At 45.8% G+C, this 13,313-nt stretch overlaps 1 protein-coding gene across 1 annotated transcript in view; it reads right to left on the bottom strand.

Moving 5' to 3' along the window:
* Positions 1-11,976, bottom strand: part of LOC126092215 (luciferin sulfotransferase-like) — a 63,757-nt gene extending 51,781 nt beyond the window's left edge. The window contains exons 1-2 of the mRNA XM_049907711.1: positions 11,874-11,976; positions 4,575-4,753 (exon numbers count right to left, since the gene is read on the bottom strand). Coding sequence (XP_049763668.1) covers positions 4,575-4,753; positions 11,874-11,932 — 238 coding nt within the window. The 5' untranslated portion in view covers positions 11,933-11,976. The remainder of the gene's footprint in view (positions 1-4,574; positions 4,754-11,873) is intronic.
* Between the last annotated feature and the right edge of the window lie 1,337 nt (positions 11,977-13,313).

The raw sequence follows: 13,313 nt of genomic DNA on the forward strand, positions 1-13,313 counted from the left end.
AACGAATTTCATTTTTCCTTCAGGTATTGTAATTCTGCACGCCACTTCTTCTTTTGAACTGCGCTTGATTATTTACAGCAAACTTCATGAGGTAACAAGTATACTGGTAGCAGTTTCCCATGGGACCAAACTGTTGAGGTCATCGGTCCCTAGGCTTACTCACTAGTTAATCTAAACTTAAACTACGAGGGCAGTTCAATAAGTAATGCAACACATTTTTTTTTCTGAAACAGGGGTTGTTTTATTCAGCATTGAAATACACCAGGTTATTCCCCAATCTTTTAGCTACACGACACTATTTTTCAACGTAATCTCCATTCAATGCTACGGCCTTACGCCACCTTGAAATGAGGGCCTGTATGCCTGCACGGTACCATTCCACTGGTCGATGTCGGAGCCAACGTCGTACTGCATCAATAACTTCTTCATCATCCGCGTAGTGCCTCCCACGGATTGCGTCCTTCATTGGGCCAAACATATGGAAATCCGACGGTGCGAGATCGGGGCTGTAGGGTGCATGAGGAAGAACAGTCCACTGAAGTTTTGTGAGCTCCTCTCGGGTGCGAATACTTGTGTGAGGTCTTGCGTTGTCATGAAGAAGGAGAAGTTCGTTCAGATTTTTGTGCCTACGAACACGCTGAAGTCAAATGGTTCAAATGGCTCTGAGCACTATGGGACTTAACTTCTAAGGTCATCAGTCCCCTAGAACTTAGAACTACTTAAACCTAACTAACCTAAGGACATCACACACACCCATGCCCGAGGCAGGATTCGAACCTGCGACCGTAGCGGCCGCGCGGTTCCAGACTGTAGCGCCTTTAACCGCTTGGCCACCACGGCCGGCACACGCTGAAGTCGTTTCTTCAATTTCTGAAGAGTAGCATAATACACTTCAGAGTTGATCGTTTGACCATGGGGAAGGACATCGAACAGAATAACCCCTTCAGCGTCCCAGAAGACTGTAACCATTGATTGCCGTTTTGTTTCAGGTTCGAAGTGATGAACCCATGTTTCATCGCCTGTAACAATCTTTGACAAGATATTGTCACCCTCAGCCACATGAGGAGCAAGCAATTCCGCACAGATGGTTCTCCTTTGCTCTTTATGGTGTTCGGTTAGACAACGAGGGACCCAGCGGGAACAAACCTTTGAATATCCCAACTGGTGAACAATTGTGACAGCACTACCAACAGAGATGTCAAGTTGAGCACTAAGTTGTTTGATGGTGATCCGTCGATCATCTCGAACGAGTGTGTTCGCACGCTCCGCCATTGCAGGAGTCACATCTGTGCACGGCCGGCCCGCACGCGGGAGATCAGACAGTCTTGCTTGACCTTGCGGCGATGATGACACACGCTTTGCCCAACGACTCACCGTGCTATTGTCCACTGACAGATCACCGTAGACATTCTGCAAGCGCCTATGAAGATCTGAGATGCCCTGGTTTTCCGCCAAAAGAAACTCGATCACTGCCCGTTGTTTGCAACGCACATCCGTTACAGACGCCATTTTAACAGCTCCGTACAGCGCTGCCACCTGTCGGAAGTCAATGAAACTATACGAGACGAAGCGGGAATGTTTGAAAATATTCCACAAGAAATTTCCGGTTTTTTCATCCAAAATTGGCCGAGAAAAAAAAGTATTGCATTACTTATTGAACTGCCCTCGTAGCTTACGCTACGGACAACACACACACACACACACACCCATGCCCGAGGGAGAACTCGAACCTCCGACGGGTGGAGCCGCGTGAATCGTGGCAAGGCGCCTGACACCGCGCGGCAACTCGGCGCGGTGGTAATAAGTATAATGTGGAGCAGTAGTCAAATACCCAACTCCTTAAACGGATAGCTATACGATGTTCATTGGTGAGCAGCGCAAATTAATCTTACTGCAGGTTTCTGAGTAATGAAGACTTTCTTCTTTGGAAATGCGTTACCTCAGAATATTATTCTATACGACATTATTGAGTGGAATCTATGGAAGGTACGTTAGCATATGTCTCTCTTTCATCTAAACCCGATAAACCTTTGCGCATACGTGTTGCACAGTGTCTCTAGTATGTCCGTCGATCGCGTCATATCGCACTTTCCAGTTCTGAGCGCATAATGAACACGTAAAGATCCATAGAAGAATATAGTGTCTCTCGCCAATGTGAAATGCGTGATGTCTTCGACTTCTCCGTGATGAGGGTTTCCTCCTGATTTCCATGCAGCCACAGAACATAACTGTCATGGGTGACAGCAAAGTGCTGCCGGTGTGGCCGAGCGGTTCTAGGCGCTTCAGTCTGGAACCGGGCGACCGCTACAGTCGCACCTTCGAATCCTGCCTCGGGATTGGATGTGTGTGATGTAGTTAGGTTAGGTTTAAGTAGTTCTAAGATCTAGGGGACTGATGACCTCAGATGTTAAAGTCCCATAGTGCTCAGAGCCATTTGAACCATTTTTGACAGCAAAGTGCGGCACCGATGCAGAACTCTTTAGCAGGGCGTACAGATATTCATGGTGCAGGCACTGAGGGAAGGAATCGAATGCCGATCAGTGACCAAATTTAGCAAGTGCATGAGGCGATTCGATAGGGTGATTCAGAAATCACTGGCGTTGTCCTTCTTTGTGACAAGCTTCTGCTGCACACTGCAGCAGCAACAATAACGCTCCTGCTTCGAAGAGAGGTGTTTGGTCACCCACCATTGAATCCAATCTTGGTTCTTTCCGATTTTAATCTCTTTGCCCACATGAACCGCTGGCTATGAGGACAGCATTTTGACACAGACAGCAAGCTGGCGAACAGAGTAGAGAACTAGAGTGAAATTTTCACTCTACAGCGGAGTGTGCGCTGATATGAAGCTTTCTGGCAGATTAAAACTGTGCACCGGACCGAGACTCGAACTCGTGACCTTTGCCTTTGCGAAGGTAGGAGACGGGGTACTGGCGGAATTAAAGCTGTGAGGACGGGGCGTGAGTCGTGCTTGGGTAGCTCAGTTGGTAGAGCACTTGCCCGCGAAAGGCGAAGGTCCCGAGTTCGAGTCTCGCTCCGGCACACAGTTTTAATTTGCCAGGAAGTTTCAGAGTAGAGAACTGTCCGAAAGCACAGGCACCTGCCTTCTACGAAGAGACTATTGTAAGGTTGGTACCACGAGGCGACAAATGTCTACATCGGAGAGGCGGCCATGTAGAGAAGTAACTCGATCTAGCTAAACGTTGAAATTAAAACATTTTTTATGTTCACCATGGTTTCCATTGCACGATTGACGGGACTTTGAAAAAAAAGTAGCCCTCATGTGTTCTGTGTATTCTTGTTTTATGACGTGTCTTGTATCTATATCACTGTGGATCTATGGAATGAAAAGTACATCTAATCTAATGTAGTCTAATCTTCTTCATCGAACGTCTTGTAAGTAGGCTGTTTAGGTTTTTATATTGGTAACGCCATGTAGCGCTCTGTATGAAAATCACTGGCTGTGCTGTGTGCAGTCTGTGGCTAGTTTGCATTGTTGTCTGCCATTGTAGTGTTGGGCAGCTGGATGTTAACAGCGCATAGCGTTGCGCAGTTGGAGGTGAGCCGCCAGCAGTGGTGGATGTGGGGAGAGAAATGGCGGAATTTTGAAATTTGTAAGACTGGATGTCATGAACTGCTATATATATTATGACTTTTGATGACTATTAAGGTAAATACATTGTTTGTTCTCTATAAAAATCTTTCATTTGCTAACTATGCCTATCAGTAGTTAGTGCCTTCCGTAGTTTGAATTTTTTATTTAGCTGGCAGTAGTGGCGCTCGCTGTATTGCAGTAGTTCGAGTAACCAAGATTTTTGTGAGGTAAGTGATTTGTGAAACGTATAGGTTAATGTTAGTCAGGGCCATTCTTTTGTAGGGATTTTTGAAAGTCAGATTGCGTTGCGCTAAAAATATTGTGTGTCACTTTAGTGAATGTTTGAGTACGTTCAGTTTTGCTCAGCTGTTTGAAAAGCAAATAATATAAGAGGTTTATCAGCACAGTAATTCATAAATTTTTCTAAGGGGACGTTTCATATAATGCAAACTAGCCACAGATTGCACACAGCACAGCCAGTGATTTTCATACAGAGCGCTACGTGGCGTTACCAATATAAAAACCTAAACAGCCTACTTACAGTCTGGGCTTTTATGGGTAGGTTGGCCTGGCCTGGGTGTTCCGTCGGCTGATGATAATGGCATGGCAGTTAATGCTTTGGAAACCAGGCGTCTCTTCCGGGTCCAGGCGAATTAAGGCCGTTATGAAGGTTGAAGATAGCCGGCCGGTGTGGCCGTGCCGTTCTAAGCGCCACAGTTTGGAACCGAGCGACCGCTACGGTCGCAGGTTCGAATCCTGCCTCGGGCATGGATGTGTGTGATGTCCTTAGGTTAGTTAGGTTTAATTAGTTCTACGTTCTAGGCGACTGATGACCTCAGAAGTTAAGTCGCATAGTGCTCAGAGCCATTTTTGAAGGTTGAAGATAGTCTTCCTTCACACGTAACGCAATGCAGTGGACCCATCAGCGAACTTCGACTGCATATTTCACTTATGTAAATGTATTGAGTGATGGATTACTCACCACACTTGGGGAATGAGACGACCCACACGTCGTCGGAGCGCACCTCGAAGTCTGAGACGCAGGTCCAGTTGCGGCGGTAGTGGTCGGTGACGATGCAGCGCGAAGGGTCGGCCCTCCACAGCACAACCTTCCCATCACGCTCCCTCACTGGCTCGAAGTGCATCGCGCCCATGTGCTGTCTGACAAATAAATCCTCTCTGAAGACGTTTTCAGAAGTATACTGGCGGTATAGTTGTGACGTCAGCGTTATGGCCGATTCACACTTGAGGAAACAGAACTGGACGGAACGTCAAAATATTCCACAATGCATTTCAAATGGTGGCATTCACACACGCCGGAACGTCATCTCCCAGCATCGGAAGTTAACCTAATTTCTCCACGCTCACTCGTGCTATAGTAGTGTATTTCGTGCTTCTGCATATTTCAGTGTTTATTATACAGGGTGTCCGAAAAGTCTTTCCCTGATTACATAAATTGATAACTAAGGCTAGAAGTAAGATACAAATATGAAACTGGTGTCTAATTGTTTACAAACTATCAAAGTTTTTTTCACACATCAGTAAACTTCCACATCGTTCAGGCCTTGTTGCCCAATGAGAGTACAAGTCGATATGATTTTGCGGTCGAAATGCTAACACGTATTGAGGACGATGATGGTTATCTCAGACGAATTGCCTTTTCCGACGAAGTGACCTTTTTTGTCAGTGGCGTAGTGAATCGCCATAATGTGCACATTTGGGATTCACAACCCCCTGGCGAGATCATGGAGTGCTCCAGAGGTGAATGTTTGGTGCGCACTATTGCACGATCGAATTACCGGGATATTCTTCTTCGCTGAGGCTACCATCACATCTGCAGTGTATCTGGACATGTTGCAACTGTATGCTGTTCCTCAGCCGCTTCAGTATCACCCCGATGTCTTGTTTCAACAAGACGGTGCACCGCCTCATGGGGGTTTGGACGTCCGTGTCTATCTCGATATGACCTTCCCTGGACGATGGATTGGTCGTGATGGGCCAACTGTTTGGCCTCCACACTCTCCTTACATAACGCCATTAGACTTCTTTTTATGGGGTTATGTCAAGGACGAGGTCTACCGAACACATGTACCAGATCTTGAAACCCTGCGGCAACGGATAACCACAGTGATGTTGGCTAATGTGTGTACAGAAATTGAATATCGCCTAGATGAGCTACGTGCTACCAAGGGTGCTCATGTGGAAGTTTACTGATGTGTGAAAAAAAACTTTGATTGTTTGTAAACAATTAGACACCAGTTCCATATTTCTATCTTACTTCTAGCCTGAGTTTTTATGTAATCAGGGAAAGACTTTTCGGACACCCTGTATTACATTTGTTTTCGTACCTGCCAATACAGCGTGACAAGCGGCGCACTAGCTTCCCAGATAGGAAGGTGCGCCAGGCCAGGGTCGAATTAACACGGCGCTTTAACAACCGTGGCTGGTGCGCCATCAGCCTAACCGAGGCTTTTTTTAACTCACACTCTCTTTTACGAAACTGCTAACAAAGGAACCATAGAACTTTCCCTCGCCGATTTGATTCGTTCCGACAGGGTGTGTAGCGCACGACTAGGCCTTCAACACAACACATGAACGAGAAGGTGCAACTCTCAACCGTTTTCGAGAAAATTTAGTTTGAAAATTTTAGGCGTTCTCATTCACTTTGCATGGTTGGTATTACTCAATAATCTGCACCCGAACGAGTAAACGCTTAGCTTCCGTAAGCGTAAGGTTTCTGTATCGAATCTCGCCGACGGTACTTTTTCTTATTTATTCCGACGTAATGGTAACAACAGTTTTAATATGACTCAATTATCCATACCTAATGAATCATTTATTATCTTCATGATCTTAGCCCCGAAAAATCAGATTCTTCTTCAAAATTTTGGAAGTACTTTCCCTCTCACCGTGAGCCCGTTTTAACCGCATTCGTACGCGAGGAAAGAACTTTTTCTTTTGCTTCTCGGTTTGCGGGGAGTACAAACGAATCCAGGTTTGTACGGCTAACGTGTCTGCGGATCTGCTAACGTTAAGTATTAAAGTGTTTCCTCCACGACATACTCTGCTGGCACAGTTCTGAGACGTTTATTTTTACAAGTAGGTGTAGAACCTGTGCGTACATCATCGAACGGAATAGTGAGTTAGCTTGTAAATCAGTTCGCATACAAATTCAGTCAGTCGCATATCGTCAATTGCCTGCACCTATATTCGGTGATATGCTGCAATATGCGTGGTATGCTGCGAAATTTTGATGATGACGGACGACCGTTCCTGAATGTAAACCAAGTTTGTTTTGTAATATGTTGTTGTTGTTGTGGTCTTCAGTCCTGAGACTGGTTTGATGCAGCTCTCCATGCTACTCTATCCTGTGCAAGCTTCTTCATCTCCCAGTACCTACTGCAGCCTATATCCTTCTGAATCTACTTAGTGTATTCATCTCTTGGTCTTCCTCTACGATTTTTACCCTCCACGATGCCCTCCAATACTAAATTGGTGATCCCTCGATGTCTCAGAACATTCTCAACATGTCTCACACTATGCATGTTGCATACACCGTCCGTTATCCTCACTGCTCACAGCTTCGCCTGAATCCCACAAGAGTTTGGACGTAGTGTGCAGCCACACTGAATGAATCATTATCCGCCAGCAAACGCGTGTGTGTGTTTGTATATGTGTATGTGTATGTGTGCGCATGCGCGTGTTCTTTTGGACATGTCCGAAACATACACACATATGTATATACAGGGTGGTCCATTGATAGTGGCCGGGCCAAATATAAGCATCAAACGAAAAAACTACAAAGAACAAAACTCGTCTAGCTTTAAGAGGGATACCAGATGGCGCTATGGTTGGCCCGCTAGATGGCGCCGCCATAGGTCAAACGGATATCAACTGCGTTTTTATTACATATTCGTGTAGTACCTAAAGAAATATGAATGTTTTAGTTGGACCACATTTATCGATTTGTGATAGATGGCGCTGTAACAGTCACAAACGTATAAGTACGTGGTAACACGTAGCATTTCGCCAGAGCGTACGGTATTTGCTTCGTGATACATTACCCGTGTTAAAATGGACCGTTTACCAATTGCGGAAAAGGTCGATATCGTGTTGATGTATGGCTATTGTGATCAAAATGCCCAACGGGCATGCCCAACGGTGTTCAGCCACATGTGAAACGTCGACCAGGACCTAGAACAAATGATGATGGCCAAGTAGGTGTTTTAGCTGCTGTCGCGGCTAATCCACACATCAGTAGCAGACAAACTGCGTGAGAATCGGGAATCTCAAAAACGTCGGTGTTGAGAATGCTACATCGATTGCATCCGTACCATATTTCTATGCACCAGGAATTGCGTGGCGACGACTTTGAACGTCGTGTACAGTTCTGCCACTGGCCATAAGAGAAATTACGGGACGATGACAGATTTTTTGCACGCGTTCTATTTAGCGACGAAGCGTCATTCACCAACAGCGGTAACGTAAACCGGCATAATATGCACTATTGGACAACGGAAAATCCACGATTGCTGCGACAAGTGGAACATCAGCGACCTTGGCGGGTTAATGTATGATGCGGCATTATGGAGGAAGGATAATTCCGCTACGGTCGCAAGGTTCCAATCCTGCCTCGGGCATGGATGTGTGTGATGTCCTTAGGTTAGTTAGGTTTGAGTAGTTCTAAGTTCTAGGGGACTGATGACCTTAGAAGTTAAGTCCCATAGTGCTCAGAGCCATTTTGAAGGATAATTGGCCCCCATTTTATCGATGCCAATCTAAATGGTGCAATGTATGCTGATTTCCTACGTAATGTTCTACCGATGTTACTACAAGATGTTTCACTGCGTGACAGAATGGCGATGTACTTCAAACGTGGTGGATGTCCGGCACATAGTTCGCGTGCGGTTGAAGCGGCATTGAATAGCGTATTTCATGACAGATGGATTGGTCATCGAAGAACCATACCATGGCCCGCACGTTCACCGGGTCTGACGTCCCCGGATTTCTTTCTGTGGGGAAAGTTGAAGGATATTTACTATCGTGATCCACCGACAATGCTTGACAACATGCGTCAGCGCATTGTCAATGCATGTGCGAACATTACAGAAGGGGAACTACTCGCTGTTGAGAGGAGTGTCGTTACACGTATTGCGAAATGCATTGAGGTTGACAGACATCAATTTGAGAATTTATTGCTTTAATGTGGTATTTACAGGTAATCACGCTGTAACAGCACGCGTTCTCAGAAATGATAAGTTCACAAATGTACATGTATCACATTGGAACAACCGAAATAAAATGTTCAAACGTATCTACGTTCTGTATTTTATTTTAAAAAGCTACCTGTTACCAACTGTTCGTCTAAAACTAATATGTAATAAAAAATTGGGGTTCCTATTTTAAAAAGCGCAGTTGATATCCGTTTGACCTATGGCAGCGCCATCTAGCGGGCCAACCATAGCGCCATATGGTTTCCCCTTCAAGCTAGACAAGTTTCGTTCTTTGTAGTTTTTTGGTTTGACGCTTATTTCGTGAGATATTTGGCCCGGTCACGATCAATGAACCACCCTGTATATACTCTTGATGGCTAATAATGATTCCTTCGGTACAGATGCACACGACGTCCAAACTCTTGTGGGAATTAGGCGAAGCTGCGAGCAGTGAGGATAATGGACGGTGTACACTACATGTGTAATGCACTTCAATCTGAGAATCTGGGTTGGATGGAATGTGTGCTCAGATAGCCTAAGCGGTAAAGGCGGCCACTAGCGCAAAGAGTGAAGTCCGATTTTGAGTCCCAGTCTGGAACAAATCTTAATTTGTCAGTATTTCAATTATTTAAATGCCCGATTGCGACTGAGGTCTGACTTCCTATTACGTCATGTATATACAGGACGCATCACCTAAAACTTACACCACGGAAATGGGAAGTGCTATTGATGTGAGGTTCTACAGAACGGATTGGTAGAAAGAAAGAAGAAACAAAGAAGGATCCTTTATTGTATGATTATATGATAGCGGAACAAACACTGGTAGCAGTTACTTCTCTAAAATATCTGGGAGTATACGTGCGGCACGATTTGAAGTGGAATGATCATATAAAATTAATTGTTGGTAAGGCGGGTACCAGGTTGAGATTCATTGGGAGAGTCCTTAGAAAATGTAGTCCATCAACAAAGGAGGTGGCTTACAAAACACTCGTTCGACCTATACTTGAGTATTGCTCATCAGTGTGGGATCCGTACCAGATCGGGTTGACGGAGGAGATAGAGAAGATCCAAAGAAGAGCGGCGCGTTTCGTCACAGGGTTATTTGGTAACCGTGATAGCGTTACGGAGATGTTTAACAAACTCAAGTGGCAGACTCTGCAAGAGAGGCGCTCTGCATCGCGGTGTAGCTTGCTCGCCAGGTTTCGTGAGGGTGCGTTTCTGGATGAGGTGTCGAATATATTGCTTCCCCCTACTTATACCTCCCGAGGAGATCACGAATGTAAAATTAGAGAGATTAGAGCGCGCACGGAGGCTTTCAGACAGTCGATCTTCCCGCGAACCATACACGACTGGAACAGGAAAGGGAGGAAATGACAGTGGCACGTAAAGTGCCCTCCGCCACACACCGTTGGGTGGCTTGCGGAGTATAAATGTAGATGTAGATGTAGATGTAGACAGGAGTTCGTGTTGTTAGCTAATAAACAGGATGTAATAATACTTCTGAAGTGTATTTTTTGTGCAAAAACACACTTTTAAAAGGAACAATGCCTATTGACATTAACATACTAATAGCAAGATAAATTGCGACATCATTTACCTGTAGTGAACACTATCCATTATCCTCACTGATCGCAGCTTCACCTAATTCCCACTAGAGTTTGGACGTAGTGTGTGTGTGTGTGTGTGATTCGGGCATTCGGACATGTCCAAAAGAACCCACACACGCGCATGCGCACCGCTAGCATAAACTCCGGTTTAGAGTCTTAGTCACTTGTCACCACTGGTATTACCGAATGTATTTGGAGTGCAGCCATATGCAGAAGTGGAATTTGAACGGTAAATAGTTCAGGCAAGAAGAAAATAGGAGCTTCTGTATGTCAGTAGTGTTTGTTGCAAGATTTTAGTGCGAGTCGTTTACGAGGTACTGTATTTAGAAAAGTTCCCACACCGACACTTGTGGTAGCACACACTACAGTTCAACTCAAGTGCATACAGTAGTTATGTGGATTCTGACCAGTAAAGAGACAGTTGACTGTCATAGGTTGTGTTCAAAATGATCATCGGCAGTAGCAATATACGCTTCCAGTCTGGTACGGAACGACTGCTGCACACGTGCTAACATTTCACCAGAATGTCCGTGCAGTCTGCAGTAACACGTTGCATGTCATTAGCTTTAGTTAGTATGTCTTTGTAGAAAGCGTCTTTCAGAGTTCCCCATAAAAAAAGTCGACAATGTCAAATGTGGGGAATGGGCCAACCATGTGCAGGTCTTCTGCGTCCAATCCAACGATTTGGAAACAATTCGTGCACTATGGGCTGGACAGCCATCATGTTGGTACTACACGTTCCTTCTAGTCTGCAGAGGAACGTCTTTTAGCATCCGTGGAAGATGGTCTATTAGGAGGCCGCGATACTTATGTGCGTTCAGTGTTCCGTCTATGAAACACGGACCTATGAGCTAATGGTTCACAATCCCACACCACACATATACGTCCATGGACACTGATGTTCAACCTGACGAAACCAACGGAGATAGTCAACAGACCAACAGCGCATGTTTCGATGGCCATGATTGGTAATTTAGGATTCATCACTAAGCAATGGAGCATCCTGTCGTAATGCACATAATTCCATGCAGCTCTTGATGGAGAGAGAAGTGATAGGGATGGAAAATATGTCGATAGAGAATGCGCAGGACACTTTCTTGATACATACCACTTCCTCATGTGGATGCTAACGTGCCGATCAATTTCTACAGCAGCAAGAAGATTAATTTCCTACCTTTCTACAGCCACTTCTTTCCGTCTGTTACGTTGTGTAGGCGTTACACCGCCACCTTCACGTAACTGGTTGAAGACGTTGGGAAATAAATGTCGAGAACTGCCGAGGTGGTAGACGTCTTTTAAGATATCTAGCCTCATATACCGTAGAAGATTCATACACTCTTCATACACCACCAGCAAAATGATCAAATGTGTGTGAATACCTAAGGGACCAAACTTCTGAGGTCATCGGTCCCTAGACTTACACACTGCTTAAACTAACTTAACGCTAAGGACAACACTCACACTGATGCCCGAGGGAGGACTCGAACCTGCGGCGGGAGGGGCCGCACGATTAGTGACATGGCGCCCCTAACCGCGCGGAATCGGTTTTTTCTGCATTGGTAAATCTCATCGTCCACTCACGACCTACCGCTTGGACTGCCACACATTAAATGACTAGCAAGTTGCAGTGCACTCAAGGACCGCACAAGCACACTGAAAGCAAAGATAACAACATCGTACCTAGCAACTACGCAGATTGAATGGCACAAACAAGTGTCGGTGTTGAAACTTTTCAAAATACGATATCTCGTAAACGACTTGCACTATCATCCTGCAACAAACACCAATGACATTGCAATCTAATCAGCTTTTAGTTTGTTAATGCAAATAGACATGAAAAGTGTACGTTTGCACAAAAGATAAACTTTCAAAGTATTATTACAATCTGTTTATTAGCTAACAATATGAGCCCGTGTCTACCAATCCATTCTGCAAAGGCCGCACAGCATTTCTGCAACATTTGTGGTGCAAGTTTTAAGTGATTCACCCTGTATGCGGCCGCTGAAGCAAAAACAGACATGTCGGAAAGAACAGAACCCCACATACACTCCTGGAAATTGAAATAAGAACACCGTAAATTCATTGTCCTAGGAAGGGGAAACTTTATTGACACATTCCTGGGGTCAGATACATCACATGATCACACTGACAGAACCACAGGCACATAGACACAGGCAACAGAGCATGCACAATGTCGGCACTAGTACAGTGTATATCCACCTTTCGCAGCAATGCAGGCTGCTATTCTCCCATGGAGACGATCGTAGAGATGCTGGATGTAGTCCTGTGGAACGGCTTGCCATGCCATTTACACCTGGCGTCTCAGTTGGACCAGCGTTCGTGCTATACGTGCAGACCGCGTGAGACGACGCTTCATCCAGTCCCAAACATGCTCAATGGGGGACAGATCCAGAGATCTTGCTGGCCAGGGTAGTTGACTTACACCTTCTAGAGCAAGTTGGGTGGCACGGGATACATGCGGACGTGCATTGTCCTGTTGGAACAGCAAGTTCCCTTGCCGGTCTAGGAATGGTAGAACGATGGGTTCGATGACGGTTTGGATGTACCGTGCACTATTCAGTGTCCCCTCGACGATCACCAGTGGTGTACGGCCAGTGTAGGAGATCGCTCCCCACACCATGATGCCGGGTGTTGGCCCTGTGTGCCTCGGTCGTATGCAGTCCTGATTGTGGCGCTCACCTGCACGGCGCCAAACACGCATACGACCATCATTGGCACCAAGGCAGAAGCGACTCTCATCGCTGAAGACGACACGTCTCCATTCGTCCCTCCATTCACGCCTGTCGCGACACCACTGGAGGCGGGCTGCACGATGTTGGGGCGTGAGCGGAAGACGGCCTAACGGTGTGCGGGACCGTAGCCCAGCTTCATGGAGACGGT

Source organism: Schistocerca cancellata, chromosome 7, assembly GCF_023864275.1.
Source record: "Schistocerca cancellata isolate TAMUIC-IGC-003103 chromosome 7, iqSchCanc2.1, whole genome shotgun sequence".
NCBI lineage: Eukaryota > Metazoa > Arthropoda > Insecta > Orthoptera > Acrididae > Schistocerca > Schistocerca cancellata.